The sequence below is a fragment of the Oratosquilla oratoria genome, chromosome 6 (assembly GCF_046742065.1).
Source record: "Oratosquilla oratoria isolate Oo_2021 chromosome 6, ASM4674206v1, whole genome shotgun sequence".
Taxonomy (NCBI): domain Eukaryota; kingdom Metazoa; phylum Arthropoda; class Malacostraca; order Stomatopoda; family Squillidae; genus Oratosquilla; species Oratosquilla oratoria.
In genome coordinates this window covers 68,936,382-68,952,370 of record NC_134782.1, presented here as the reverse complement: position 1 = coordinate 68,952,370, position 15,989 = coordinate 68,936,382, and the positions used below count along the sequence as shown (strand labels likewise).

General features: G+C 41.5%; 1 protein-coding gene across 6 annotated transcripts in view; it reads left to right on the top strand.

Moving 5' to 3' along the window:
• The window catches only part of LOC143026574 (uncharacterized), a 50,048-nt gene that overhangs the window by 5,520 nt on the left and 28,539 nt on the right, over window positions 1-15,989 (top strand). For all 6 annotated transcript variants that reach the window (XM_076187202.1, XM_076187201.1, XM_076187206.1 and 3 more), the window contains 9 exons: window positions 2,733-2,823; window positions 7,048-7,183; window positions 7,355-7,411; window positions 7,542-9,146; window positions 9,250-9,366; window positions 9,445-9,529; window positions 9,655-9,784; window positions 10,838-11,039; window positions 13,984-14,126. In XM_076187202.1, the coding sequence (XP_076043317.1) occupies window positions 2,733-2,823; window positions 7,048-7,183; window positions 7,355-7,411; window positions 7,542-9,146; window positions 9,250-9,366; window positions 9,445-9,529; window positions 9,655-9,784; window positions 10,838-11,039; window positions 13,984-14,126 (2,566 nt within the window). The remainder of the gene's footprint in view (window positions 1-2,732; window positions 2,824-7,047; window positions 7,184-7,354; window positions 7,412-7,541; window positions 9,147-9,249; window positions 9,367-9,444; window positions 9,530-9,654; window positions 9,785-10,837; window positions 11,040-13,983; window positions 14,127-15,989) is intronic.

Sequence of the window (15,989 nt, the reverse complement as noted above, 5' to 3'; positions counted from 1 at the left end):
GTGCTGTCTTGTGGCATTGTTTGTGACCCAAGGTGATGGGATAGATATAAGGATGACCTATCATCCATGAGGAGCCAAGATGAGAGGTAGGGAGTGGTGGTGGATGGAAGTGGAGTTATGCCTTTGGCTTGGCTATTCCTGGTAAGGGGGAAAGAGCCCTTGGTATATGTATGTATATATGCATATGTGTGGGTACTTGGGTGGTGGTCAGGCCATTTGCTGACCTCTCACTGCTGGCACCAAATGCCTCAAGTTTTTATGGTCCTGTGCCACTGCCATCCACTCATGGACATCTGCTCAAGCCATGTCCAGGTCCTCACGTTATCTATCCACCTTCTGTGTGCTCTTCCTATTGTACTGTCCTTCATAAACCTTCATGCTTCTCAACTTTGATGTTCATAATATTTGTTTGACCAGGACTCTTCATTATGACTTGTTCTCCATTCTTGGTCTAGTTTGTCAAATACTGGCTCAATATTTTTCTTGGTACACTTCTCAAATGCAAAAATATATATATATATATATTTATATATATATCCATATTAGGCTGCAGGCTTCACATTCGTATGTGTGTGTGTGTATATATATATGTGTATGTTGAAATGCTTCATACCAGTATTTTGGAAGCTGTAAATAACATCAGTTGGCTGCTGCAATTCTTAATTTTATTTCTGTGTCAATCAGGTTTGCATCTGTTACAACTGGTCCAAGATACTTAAGTTACTACATACTTTATATTTTGCATCATTGGTGTCAATGTGATCTTGTCATTCATTTTTTATTAGATGCATCAACTTTCTTCTTAGCATTACCAGCAGCCTGTTTTCACTCTTGAAAACCACCAGTGATGACTTTTATTCCATCTATGGTCCCATCTATGAAGTCTGTTGTCGGTATATGTCAACATGTTCATTCTCCCAAGCTACCCCAACATTCTCTCTACTGCTGTTGCTATTCTTTCCAGTAGTAAGTTGAATGGTAGTGGAAATATAATGCACTCCTGTCTCAAACCACTCTATCTCAAAACTAGCTGTTTTCTTGTTGCCAGCCCTTACCTGTTCTTCAGTACCAGTATACATTGCTTTCACCAAATTTGAACTTTGATTTTTTGTAAGTTTGCATTTTTAGCACTTCGAATTTAGGAGTTATGGTGCAGGTTGTGTGCCTTAAAATATGAGCCCTGCATTTGCCAGTGATTTATATAAAACTCCCAGGTCTTCTCCAATATGTCTGATTATAAACATGTCAGTTGTTGATCTCTCTCCTCTAAAATCACATTGGTTATTTGCCTAATATTTCATTTACATAGGGAGTTCAGTCTCTTTGAGTATATTTGCAAAAATTTTGTATGTACAGAATAGTAGTGTAATTCCTCTGGAATTTCCACATCCCATTTTTTTTTTTCTCCCTTTGTCACTTGGTACAAAAAAATTCTTCTCTCCTTGGTATCTTTTCCTCTCTCCATATTCTTAAAAGAAGTTGGGTACTGTGTTGTACTCTTCAGTGTATGTATGTATGTATATGTGTGTATATATATAATATATGTATATATATAATATATATATATATATACGAGTATATAGTGTGTGTGGACAGTAGGAAACAAGACTCGGCAACCATTGTTCCATTCGTGTATACTACTATTCAGTAAATATATACATGTGCACACATAAGTGTATGTATGTATATACCTAATTGTAGTGTACAGGAAAGTAGCAATGTTTGTTGGGTCCTGTCTACTCTCCAATTTATCATACCAGTGTGTGATGTGGCCCTGACATTGATCTTAATCTGGGGAAAATGACCTTAGGAATCTGTAAGTGAAATAGAGTACAGGTAAACGTCGACTTACGATGGCCGCGACTTACGATTGTTCGACTTTACGATGACGACGACGACGACGACGATATGATAATTTAACCCCTTCCATACGGTGCCGCACACATAGGCGTCATGAGGAGCAAGTAGATTCGCGACGCTGCCCTATCGGCGTCTGGATTATATTTATTGTAGTCGCCCCTGTGTTTTTACATTCTCTCAAATGTGCCCTAAATCCCATTCTCTGTGGTTTTCAAAATTCGCGGGTGAAAGGGAGAACGATCGATATAAGCGGTGACTATATTTTATGATGCGAGTATTATTACGTCACGTCGTACGGCTGGCATTGGCTGCTGCCCGCGAGATTTAAGTTCCGTACTGAAAATACATATTATAGTGTTTGAATATGGTAAAAAGGATAAAAATAATTAAATAAACTACTGTACATGTTTAATAGGCTATATTCAGTATCTCTGGTGGTGAATATACAGGTAGGCTAGGTACAGTGACCACGGAACAGAGTGGGGATCGACTTACGATGAGATCGTCTTACGATGGCTCTATCGAAACCTAATGCCATCGTAAGTCGACGTTTACCTGTATATAGTATTTGGGGGCCCAGCATAGCTGCAACTCTTTACTTTGTATGTGGCTTTGTTTTTCTAGAATAGAGTGAGATGCCTGTTCATGCGCCCTTTGACAATACATCTTTTAGCCATCTAGAAATCTTGTATTGTACTTTCTCTTGCTGTGTAGGAAACTGCTTCTTAATAATGGAGTAACTAGATTGAGAAATGTATTGTAATCTGAGGTGAATTATGAAATATGCATTTTTATTTTTTTCAAATCACTTTGTAGCATAGCTTTGATAGTACATGAACAGTCATGTTATAACTGGGTAACATTTATTGCAGAGACATAGCAACACAGGCTTTGAATCATTTTGCACAAGGAAAGCGACATCTCTTGGTAAATGACATTCCATCTGCTGTCAATTCACTTCAGGTAAGTGCTGTATTCAGGAAAAGTCCATGAATTTTAAGTTTTCATTACTTGCAAATCAAATGGATTCTAGACTTCACTGTCATGGTTGATTTATAGCAAGCATGGTATTTGGTTCACTGCTTCAAAAGGTTTTTGTAACTGCTTGTGGATGGTTAGAATAAATTTCTCATGTATTGATAAAGGAAGGGGTCATTAAAAGATGCATATGAAATTAAACCAGTTATTAGCCCTCATGTGAGGGCACTGTATATGTTTTTAGCAGGCAGTGCCTGAGAGACTGGGACACATGTCCTACTTCAGTGGTTTGTCTCGACTTTCCTTTCAGCTACCATCGTAGAGTCAACTTTACCACCTTTCCTTTAGTGCGATATAGTCCTAAAAAATAAAGAGTACTTCTTATTGACAATGAAATAATCTTGATATTAGAGGGTTAGGTTTTCTTTACCTACTGTGAATCCCATTTCTTCAAGGTTCTGCAGCTCTATTTATATTCCTCTCTAAGAGGACAGATGCAAAATCTTGAAATGGTGTTTTGGGGGGAGAGAAAGGAAAGCAAATTGCTACCTCACCAACTCCAGGTAGTGCCCTTGGATTACACTAGAGTGAGGATGCAACTGAGACAGTATATTTACTTAACTTCTGCCACTAACAATAACTTCATTTTTCCAATTAACAACCTTAATACCCCTGGCAGTGATGCATGATGGTAGAGACGGGGGATGGTGATCTCACGAAGCCCATTGTAGGGGGCTGTAGGTTCAGTGGTTGCTGTGTGCAAGGATGGGGGATATCATAGTTTGGCAACAGCCCTAATCGTAATCTCTACTAATCCACATGGGAAGGCTTGGTCATGCATATCAGCATGGATGATGGTAATGTTGATACATCCATCTTTCTTCTTGTAAACAAACTACCAATATCTTCCCTCTTACTCTCATCTGACCACAACCCTGCACATTTAACGAGTTTTTAGGGTTCTGGTTAGAATCCTATGTCACAACTTCCTGTAGGATAAATGTACAGAAAGCAGGTTCCCTAATCCAGTTACTCCCGTTTTCTTGCCATTTATAATATGCATGGATAAAACTGGCAGAATTCATCCATGGGAGAGCTGGTTTACCGATATTGGTTAATGAATGGAATATATTTGGTAACAATGTAGTCAGTGCTGAAATTATTGGTTTTAAGAGAGAATTAGGTAACTTTATGGATGGGGATATGTGGTAATGGACATGGAACTGCCTAGTGTAGGCCATATGATCTTAGAAATACAGCTTCAAGGGAACAATATAAATGAGGAACAGTTTTTCCGAGTAAGGATTTTACTTGGAAAACTGAAATCATTTATGGTGCCTGTCCATAGGCCATTAGGAACTCATGCCAGGTGTGTAACTATGATTGGAGCAGTCGCCTTTGCCCTATGTGATTGGACTCTTGGGACAGGCAAGTCATTGCTGGGAATCAAAGGGGCATATTATTCACACCCACAAATAAAGGGACACCTTTGTCGTCGTCTTCTACTACTACTACTACTACGTCTCCTCCTCCTCCTCCTCCTCTACATGCTAACTTCTATTTGAATAATTAGAATATTACTGCACTTAACAGAAATCTAGACTTCTAAGCACATTTTAAGTGTAACATTTGTATATGTTTACAATCTTAGTTCATCATCCACCTTTGTTATATATGTCTGAAAGATAATTTGATATTTGGGGATTTGAAAAATATAATTTTGTAACCAAAACAGTTTTTATTCAAACACTCAACTATTGGCATTGGCAAAGCCTGTGGATGCCCTGGGTCAGAAGCAATGTAGCAAGACGAGGCACATCCACAGTAAAGCTGCTTCATTTGACACCCCCACCTCATTCTGTCCCCTCATGCAGAAAGAGAAGACTGGAAGAAATCTATTGGGCTGCATCAAAATATCATTCACCTACCACACACTCCCTTCCATGCATCACAGCATCGTCCATACACTACCATTCTCCACTCACCCTTATCTTCTGTCTTTTTCCTTCCTCAACAGACATTCCCCTCTTTACCAATGCCCATTTTACCCCATCCATCCATCTCTTCCTTGGTCTCCCCTGTATGTTCACTCCCATATACCAAAAGGCTTTGTCTCCTTATAGAGGAGGTAGCCAGCTAAGGTATACACCCAGCCTCATCCATCCCATTCCCATTCAATGTCCATTTGTTTCCCTTCTATAGTAGCTCCTTGTATATGAAGGGCCATCACCCCACACCTTACCCACTGTTTGGGTCAAAAGCATCTATGGCTAATGTGGCTATTTGCTTTCTCATAAACTACCAATATCTTCCCTTTTACTCCTATGTACCATGACATTGCATATCTCATGATCCAAGTTTAGGATTCTGGTTGGAGTTCTCTTGTCAGACCCACTTATGTTATGACTTTTCATAGGCTGAACATGAGGAAAATCACTAGTCACATCACTGTCCCACAGACTTTTATGATATGCAAGAGAAATGCTGACAGAATTCTTTCCTCCCTTTCTCCAACTACATGGGATAACAAGTAGTCATAGAAATGATAAAGGACAGTTTCAAAGGAGGGACAGTTGTAGTACAAAAGTAGCTGCATTCTTCCTGGTAACTATTTTACAATAATATGTGACCAATGGTGTGGCTGCAGTACATATAGGGTGTCCCCAAGCAGTCCCTAAAGCATTGGCTGCATGTTACCAGGCAGTCAACACCAGGATCACAATTCCCATCACTGTACCACTTTGTTGGTCGCTAACCACTTCAGTAAGAGTCAAATTCTCACTCGCAGCATCAGTTGCTATATGTACACTGCATCACACTACTTGCATTATAAAATATAAAGCCACTGCTGTATTACTTGTTATCTTTTACTGAGTAATATAAACATAAATGTAATCATACCAGTTTACAGAATCCAGGAGAAACTGGTGTACAGCTACAAAAAATATAATCAAGATGTCAACACTGGCATCATCATGTACCCACTCGCACCTCATGATGCCTGTGTAGGTGTCATCATACCGAAGTGGTTAATGACATGCCTAAGAAATACTGTCAGAATTCTTAGCAGATAGTAGTCATAGATGCAATGAAGGACCAATTCAAGGGAACATGTTAAAGGAGAGATGGTTGTACAAAAATAGTATCATCCCTTTGAAAAATGGTTTAACGGAAAAGTTTGACTCCTGGGTAGGTGTACTTAGTCCCAAAAAGATGGGCTGTATGTTACTGTGCAATCAGTACCATGAACATCCATAATGTTCTCATGCATGATGATAAATGGCAAGCCTATCTATATTATAAATTCTTGACAAAATATTTCCTACAACAACTTCTGATTAAACTCCCTGGCTACTTCCTCCATTGAAACCAGGTCTGGACCCCCCCCCCCCCTTGCTTTGATTTTTGCAGAACTGTGCCATCCTCATTTGTATTATCCACAACTCCTCCATCCTATGTAATGATTGATTCACAAAGTACCATACAAATAATCTATCCACTGGTCCACAAATCCTTTTGTAGATCATCCAAATCTCTATCCAGTTCATATTTGTATTCTTGTGTTGGGTGCAATTTCATTTAAGCATTCATAGCAATGAAGAAACTTGTGAAGCTCTAAAGACAGCATCAACCTTTCTAATGTTTACACTGCCAGCTAGACATTCAATTCTTTGGTAAACAGTGCTAAATGTGTGGCAAGGAAACTGGAAGAAACGCCCAGCAAATTGTCTGAAAACAAATGAAACTCGTAGATCCGTGGTTGTCTTCAAATTTGCTTAATTTCCCGAAACAGCACTAGTACATCATAGAACAAGACATTACCACCTTGCAACAGGAAAAGACCCTTACATGTGCCAGTGGGCTTCCCCCACAGTCAAGTACTGTTAGGCTACCCAGTTTACACAGCCCAGAACAACCACTGTCGCTTATCCCCTCAAATAGCAGTGGCCACATGAAGTCCTAGGTGATAGGACACCAATACATCAGTCATCTATCCTCTACTTGCTCTATAGAACATGACTATTAACCAAATTATCAGTACCCTTGACAATTTAAACAAACATGAAATACAAGATAATACACAACAGTATCATGCATTTATCTTCAAGGATAGTGCTGGTAAGGTATAGTCCATAACAACAAAACATATAACCTGTGTATGGTGAAGTTGCAGTTAAAACGGAGTATCTGAACTTGATATGTTTGCAGGAGGCCTGCAGACTACTTGCGGAACAGTATGGTGAACTCGCACCAGAATGTGGAGATGCATATTTTTACTATGGAAGGGCACTTTTGGAAATGGCTAGGCTAGAAAGTGGTGTCCTTGGGAATGCATTGGATGGAGGTAAGTAGATCTTGGGAATGGTGCTTGTATTACATTGTGCTTGAATCACATGGTGCTTGCATTACATTGTGCTTGAATCACATGGTGCTTGCTTAACATGGTGCCTATTGTCATGTGCTTTGGTGTGCTTACCCTGCCTGTTTTTAGTCAACCCAACCCTCCCCCTTTCAGTACCTCAAGGGGAAGATGTGGAAAATTCTCAAGTTGAGAACCCAGAGAAAATGACAGGTAAATTTGCCATTTGGTGTTTGCATGTTTCCCCTGAATGTTTGGTATAAGTAGTTTGCTCCATGTGCTTTGATCCTATAAATGCTTTGGTGCTTGATGTGCTCACTGTCCTTTTATTCTTTTTGATAAGATGATGAGAAGGAAATGGTTAGCGAGAAGGTAGGCGAAGCATTGGAAGAAGCCTGTAAGGCATGGGATAACCATGTTAATAGGCAAGGCAAACCCAGTGACAGTGTGAAGGCAGTTAATGGGAAGGAGGAAGAGGCATCAGGTGAAAAGGAGGTGAAGAAAGAAAGTGGAAATGTTGACGAAGGAATGGAATTGGAAGTGAAGAGTGAAGAGGTGGTAGACCCTGCAACAAGGGAAAAAGTTACAGAAGAGAAGAAAGCGTGTCTAAAGAAAAATGTGGAAGGAGGGGAAGATGGTAGAGAATCGAAGGATGGTCTTGTGGAGGATAATGCTGAAAAGGGAGAGGACACTGAAGTTGAAGCTATGGACGTAGAAGTGGATACAGAGGATAAGTGTGAGAAAGAGGGTGAGGATGCCAAGGATGAGTCAAAGAGTAAGGGTGCTGAAACAGAAAAGACAAAGGGTACAGAGGTAGAATCAAAGACGGAGGGTGCCAAGGAGGAGTCAAAGACCAAGGGTACTAAGGAATCCGAGACAGAGGGTACCGAGAAGGAATCGAAGACCGAGGGTGCCGAGAAGGAATCGAAGACCGAGGGTGCCGAGAAGGAATCGAAGACTGAGGGTGCCAAGAAGGAATCGAAGACCGAGGGTGCCGAGAAGGAATCGAAGACAGAGGTTGCCGAGAAGGAATCAAAGACGAAGGGTGCTGAGAAGGAATCGAAGACAGAGGGTGCTGAGAAGGAATCGAAGACGGAGGGTGCCGAGAAGGAATCGAAGACGGAGGGTGCCGAGAAGGAATCGAAGACAGAGGGTGCCGAGAAGGAATCAAAGACCGAGGGTGCTGAGAAGGAATCGAAGACCGAGGGTGCCGAGAAGGAATCGAAGACCGAGGGTGCCGAGAAGGAATCGAAGACCGAGGGTGCCGAGAAGGAATCGAAGACCGAGGGTGCCGAGAAGGAATCGAAGACCGAGGGTGCTGAGAAGGAATCGAAGGCCGAGGGTGCCGAGAAGGAGTCGAAGGAGGGGGGTGCTGAGAAAGAATCGAAGGCTGAGGGTGCTGAAAAGGAATCGAAGGCCTCGGGTGCCGAGAAGGAGTTGAAGGATGGGGGTGCTGAGAAAGAATCGAAGGCTGAAGGTGCTGAGAAGGAATCGAAGGCTGAGGGTGCTGAGAAGGAATCAAAGGCTGGGGGTGCTGAGAAGGAATCAAAGGCCAAGGAGGAAACTGATGGAAGTGAAGAGAAAACTAAGGATAAAAGTAATGGGAATGAAGTTGCTGTGGGTGGGTCAAATGATAAGCTTAATGAGAAGTCTGAGAGTGATAGGACTGATGAAAAGCCCAAGGAAGAGGAAAACAAGTGTACTGAGAAGACTAAAGAGGAGAGTATGGAGACTGATGACATGGATGTAGATGATGCAAAACCTGGGGAGAATGTTGAAGGGAAAGATGTAATCTCTGAAGATAAACCTAAGACTGCAGAGGAACCTATCAAAGAAAGTGCGGATTGCAAAAGTGAGGTGAAGGAAGAGGAGACAATTAAGAAAGACTTAAAGATGGCGAATTCCAAAGCTGTTAATGGTGTGGCAGTAACAAATGGGGACTTGAAGAGTAAGACACTTGTGCATGCTATAATCATGTCTTGATAATAAATGTATAAACAAACACTGCATGCAAATTTTCCTGTATTATTAATATGTTTGTTGTATTGCAGAAGAAGGTAGCACTGAAGGGGAAGATGAGGATGACAATGATGGTGAGGAGGACAATGAAGACGAAGATGAAGAAAAGAGTGATTCACAGTCTCAGGAGGAGGGCTCACAGGAAGAAGGTGTGTTGTGTGGATGTGGTTGTGTAATGTTTTTAGGCAATTCCAAAGAAGAAATTATTAACTTTGATTTCTAAACAGGTGAGAAGACTGATGAAGACGAAGATGTGTCTAACCTTCAGTTGGCATGGGAAATGCTGGAGTTGGCTAAATGTATATTCCAGAAGTAAGTTTCTAAATTTATATTGATTACAAGTGAAAGTATACTGTAGAACCAGTTGTGAAGATATATACTGAATCCCTATTGACCAAAGAAAAATAAGTTGTGAATTAATTGTAATGTATCTCTAGACAAACGGAAGGCAATCCGGACATGGCACTGAAAGTTGCACAAGTTCACCTGAAGTTGGGCGAACTCAGTCTTGAGAATGAAAGCTATGCACAGAGCGTGGAGGATCTCACCAGATGTCTAGATATTCAGGTATTCTCATTTAATTTTCCTGTCTTGCTTATACAGGAAGTGAGTGGGGGCAGAGATTAGGGATTGAAGGGCTTTAAGAGGTTGAGAACAAATTAAGATTAATGTCTGAAGGATGTGAAGAAATTGTTTTTAATCTTCTATCTTGTGTACCAAGTGCTTCTTGCCCCCTTACAAGGGAGGTAGCCAGTTGAGCAGTCATTCACCACCCTTGTTTTTAGGGGATAGTGAGCTGAGCAAGAAATTCTCTATAGGTAGAAGTGAGAAGTACTTTTGGGATCATTAGAAATGACAAAAGACCTGATGGGGTAATGTGGCCCAAGGTGGAACGATACAATAATTCAAATCCCAATATGGTAATTGGGAAATATGGATATAGACCAAGTTAGAACCATATAGTATTTTATATACTGGTGTAAGTGTACATACACAGGGAGAAAGGAAAACTTTAAATATGTTTGAGATGAAGTATTGGAGAATTATGGTTGGGATAGTGAGAAATGAAGTGAGGAAAGTGTGGGTTGAAAGGGAGATGGCAAATAGAGCTGATGAAAGGTTACTGGGATGGTTCGGGCACGTGGAAAGAACAAGTGAAGAAAGATTAGTGAGAGGTGGATGGAATCATCTTGAAGGGACAGAGGATGAGATGGATGAATGGGGTGATAAGGGCTTTAAGCAAGAGGAAAATGAAAGAAGGGAGAAGGCAAGGGATAGGAGTGAATGGAGGAGGGTTATGTATGTATGATATTTTGGAGGGAGTGTTATCATAAGTGGAGTGGTCCTGCTCTGGATGTACTGTGTCTTGCCTAGCTTCTGGCCTTAGCATTGGGCAGGAGACTGGGATGACCCATCATCCCCCCCAAAAAAATGAAGATGAGAGGGGAAACAAGGGTGGTGGATAAGAGGGTCTTCTTTGTGAGGTGGGGGAAAAGCTTTTGGTTTGCACAATAAATGGCTGTAAATTGTTTCGTATTTAATAAGTTTTTGTTTTTGTTTTATTTTTGTTTTATTTATTTATTTATTTATTTATTTTATTTTATTTTTTTTTCTCTCCAGAAAAAGATACTTGAGCCAGATAACAGATGTCTTGCAGAAAGCCACTACCAGCTTGGTGTTGCCCATTCTTTCTCTGACGAATTTGACAAGGCTATCGAGAGTTTCAATTCCTCCATCAGTGTTATTGAAGACAGAAAGGTTAATCTGGTAAAGAAAATTGAAGAAAAGAAAAGTTGGACAGAAGAACAGAGAACAAAGGATGGTAGGTGGTAGGATTAAAACTAATCTCGTCTTGTATGAATGTAGTGATAGTTTTAAATTTCTGCAAAAGAAAGAAGTGTAAAGCTACCCACTTCTCCCTCTCTCCCTTAAAACTTTTTCCAATTTGCTGCCATCCTCTCCCCTTGTACATCTCATCACCTTACTTTTACCTACATTTACCTTGAACTTCCTCCTCTCGCACACCTTCCCAAACTGTTACTAACTTCCTTAATCCTTCCTCTGACCCTGCTACAAGCAGTATCATCAGCAAGCAACAACTGGCTTGTCTGATATTTTTCTCCATTTTCTTTAACAATCTCCAATCCCCTGTTCAATACCCTTACATTTATCTCTCACACCACCCCATGCATGTAAACATTGAACAGCCATGGTGACATGTCCCATATTCAATCTTAGGATTTGAACTTGCATCCACCAGTTCAAGATAGTATCCACTGGCTACCCCACGTAGAATTATTTTATAGAGTAAGCTTGGATTGTAGTTGGGAAGGCTTATGGGAGGATCTTGATTGTGAGGATTAGGAGAGGAACAGAGGGGGTAATTGGTGATGAACAGTGTGGATTTAGGACAGGTAGAGGTTGTGTAGATCAGATCTTTGTGGTAAGACAAATATGTGAGAAAGCTATAGGAAAGGGGAAGGATGTTTTTTGGGCTTTTATGGATCTGGAAAAGGCTTACGATAGGGTAGACAGAAAGGCACTGTGGGAAGTTATGCAGATATATGGGATAGGAGGAAAGCTTCTAGGAGCTGTCAAGAGTTTTTATGAGAGTAGTAGAGCTTGTGTCAGGATAAGAAATGGAGAGAGCGAGTGGTTCGAGGTAAAGGTGGAACTTCGTCAAGGATGAGTTATGTCGCCCTGGCTGTTCAACTTAACCATGGATGGGGTGGTGCGAGAGGCAAATGCAAGGATTGGAGATGATTAAAGAAAATGGAGAAAAGGGGGAGGTGAGCCAGTTGTTGTTTGCGGACGACACTGCGCTTGTGACAGGATCGGAGGAGGGACTGAGGAAGTTGGTGACAGAGTTTGGGAGAGTATGTGATAGAAGAAAGCTAAAGATAAATGTGGGTAAAAGTAAGGTGATGAGATGTACAAGGGGTGAAAGTGGCAGTAGACTGGAAGTGAGCATTAAGGGAGAGCGACTAGAGGAAGTGGATAGTTTTAGATACCTGGGTGCAAATGTGGCAGGAAAGGTGGAGGTAGAATGTAGATTGAGAGAAGCGAGTAAATGCCTTGGTGGATTGAAGAGTGTAATGAGGAATAGACATTTGGAAATGGATGCTAAGAGGAGATTGTATGAAGGAGTGATTGTGCCAACAGCACTGTATGGGGCAGAAACATGGAACATAAGAGAGGAGGAGTTTGAATGTGTTTGAGATGAGGTGTCTGAGAAGTATGATGGGGGTTACTAGGCTAGAGTGAGAAATGAGGAGGTGAGGAGAAGAACGGGGGTGGAAAGGGAGTTGGGAGATAGGGTTGATGAAAGAGTATTAGGATGGTTTGGACACATGGAAAGAATGAGTGAAGAAAGACTAGTAAAAGGTATGGAAGGCAGATGTGGAGGGAGTGAACATGAGGGGACGTCCTAGGATGAGGTGGATGGATGGGGTGAAGGGGGCTTTGGGGAAGAGGGGAATGTCTGTTGAGGAAGGATGGGAGAGGACAGAAGACAGGGGTGAATGGAGAATGGTTGTATATGGATGATGATGTGATGCATGAGGTGGAATGGGGGGTGAGGTAGTATGTGTGAGCAAAATTTGATGCAGCCTGAAGGGATTTCTCCCCGTCTTCTCCTTTTATGCAGGGGGGGACGGAGAGAGGGGTCGCCGATTTAATGAAGCGGCCTTGCTGTGGATGTGCTGTGTCTTGCGACACTGCTTCTGACCCAGGGCAGTGGACAAGGTGCAGGGATGACCTGTCATCTAGGAGGTGCTAAGATAGGAGGGAGGGTGGATGGATGGGGTGAAGGGGGCTTTGACCCAGGGCAGTGGACAAGGTGCAGGGATGACCTGTCATCCAGGAGGTGCTAAGATAGGAGGGAGGGTGGATGGATGGGGTGAAGGGGGCTTTGGGGAAGAGGGGAATGTCTGTTGAGGAAGGATGGGAGAGGACAGAAGACGGGTGAATGGAGAATGGTTGTATATGTATGATGTGATGCATGAGGTGGAATGGGGGGTGAGGTAGTATGTGTGAGCAAAATTTGATGCAGCCTGAAGGGATTTCTCCCCGTCTTCTCCTTTTATGCAGGGGGGGACGGAGAGAGGGGTCGCCGATTTAATGAAGCGGCCTTGCTGTGGATGTGCTGTGTCTTGCGACACTGCTTCTGACCCAGGGCAGTGGACAAGGTGCAAGGATGACCTGTCATCCAGGAGGTGCTAAGATAGGAGGGAGGGTGGAGTGTATTCAGGGGTGGAATGGGTGGGAGTTTTTTATGCCTTTTCCTTTTTGGCTACCTCCCTTGTAAGGGGGAAAAAGCCTTGGTATATGTATGTATGTAAGGTTGGATTGTATTGTCATCTAACTTATTCTTGAGTCTACACTTCTATGTAGAAAGCTATACTTCCTAATATCTTTTAATTTTGAGTTTGAGTTGTACAGTAGTCCAGTAGATACAGTGATGAACTTGAGCAGGTGGTAATGAGTCATGGAATCTGCTTTGGGTTAGGTTGCATGGGTTTTTGATGGCCCTGGTTAGGTGACCCAACAACCCTAAAAAGGAGAGGAGCAGTTTACTACAACTGACAGGGCTTTTATCAACCAGGAGTAGCTCTTAATTGTTTACTGGGATGGATTTGTCAGTTAATTTGCATATGGTGTTTATTTCTGATTGGGAGGTCACTTGTAAAGAGGTTGACTAATAATGGTGAAATTATTGCACTGAGGAATTATTGTTTAATTATTTATTTTGTTTATTGTAATTTCAGCTGCAGAAAAACCTGATCCATTCTACACTGAACAAGGAGAGATAGATGAACTGAATCAGCTTGTTCCAGATATAAAGGAAAAGGTAGTTGATATGGAAGAGATGAAAAAGGACTCCAGGGAAAGAATTGCAAAGATAACAAAGGTAGTTTTCTATTTGTACTCTTTACTATGAAGAGATTGATTGGATGAAAGGATGTTCTCATGCTGACAATGTAAAATTTCATTTTGGCGACTGTCCCACAGACTTGATACAGCGGATACTCCTGGGTGTTTTTCAATAGTCATGCCTGAGCAACAGGGGACTCCTTAAACCCCATAGAAATGATTGACACAAAGGATGACCTGCCCTTAAATAATTCATAATTTGTGCAAAGCTGGTATGTAGGATGAGGATAAGGAATAGATTGAAGGGCACTGGTGAATAGTGGGATGAAGAGATGGTGTTACTAGAAATGAAAGATAGAACTAGGTGTGATTTTGAGTTTGGGAGTATGGTGACAAGGGAGTGACGGAGTGGCTGGAAGTGTCTTCAGTATTTATGTAGGCAAAGGTGAAACAGATGGTAAATGTGGGTTTTTGCAAGTGCATATAGACCATGTGTGGAAAGGAGGGCTTCTTGGATAGCTGTAAAGGAGTGGTTTACAAGTTGTGTGAGGAATGGGAATGTATTGTTTTGGGTGCTAGGAAAGAATATTATGGTGAGATTGTTGATGCATACATATACCAAGGCTTTTTCCCCCTTACAAGGGAGGTAGCCAAACAGATTGTTGATATATTTTGGAAATAATTTGATAGCAAACGGTGTTCAACAAGAATAGAGCATAAGGATACATGCAAAAGGCTGGATGGAAAGGTGGTTGATAGATTAATGGACTATGTAATGGTATCAAAAGATAGGAAGAGTTCAGGTTGTTAACATTTCCAGGGGATAGTGAAGGGGTGTCGGGTAGTTTTTTAATTGAAAGGTAATCAAGAGAAGAGGCAAAGTGGAAGTGGAGGAAAAGGGTGGAAGTAATTGTTTAGTTCTGCTTTACAAAGGAATAGGGGACAAATGTGAATGGTTAACTACTTCTCTTGTAAGGGAGAAGCCCTTTCATATATAGATAGGTAGATAGTGCCTATATACATCTTCCTCTATTTGGTCTTTTCCATCTTTCATTGGATATATCATCATTAAGATTAGCCATCCCCTTGGTTTCTGCCTTTTGTATTCTTTCTCCTTTTTATGATGTCCACATCATCACTGCCTATTCCAGTCTGGGCTGTATCAAGCATTCAAGGATTTTTTTTCTCTTCATCCATGTAATGAAATGTCAGTTATTTGTCAACAGGATAGAAATCGCTCCTGTTACTTTCCATGTGTGCTTCAGGTGATAGATCCTTTTTGATGCCTAGGTCCTTTTCCTCCTTTCTTTTATTACTTCATTTCCCATTATATAATTTATCATTGGTCTTTTCTTGCCCCCCCCCCCCTTTTTTTTTCCTCCTCTCTCTCTCTCTCTCTCTCTCTCTCTCTCTCTCTCTCTCTCTCTCTCTCTCTCTCTCTCTCTCTCTCTCTCTCTCTCTCTCTCTCTCTCTCTCTCTCTCTCTCCCTCCCTCCCTCCCTCCCTCCCTCCCTCCCTCCTTTTCTTTTCTTTTCTTTTCTTTTCTTTTCTTTGTGTTAGAATTAATTTTCTACTGACTCCACTCCTATGTCCAGGTTCTTTTTGTAACCTTGTACAGTCCTCGGTTCTCACTTTCATGTTTGTCAACAGCAAGCTCATTGCATAGCAATTCTGTGTGAGATAGTATGATTAGATAGCTCTGCCTAAGGGATTCAATCCCTAGGCTGTTAGGCACTGCAAGCTTGAGCCAAGGGCACTACCAGATGGACAATGGCTAGAAGTGTACAAAAGAAACTTTTCTGACAGCTTCCCAAGATACACTGTTGGTTTCTTAGGCTATGTGAGCCTCAAACAACTCTATACAAGTCTTATTGAATAGCTCTGCCTAAGGGATACTAGGA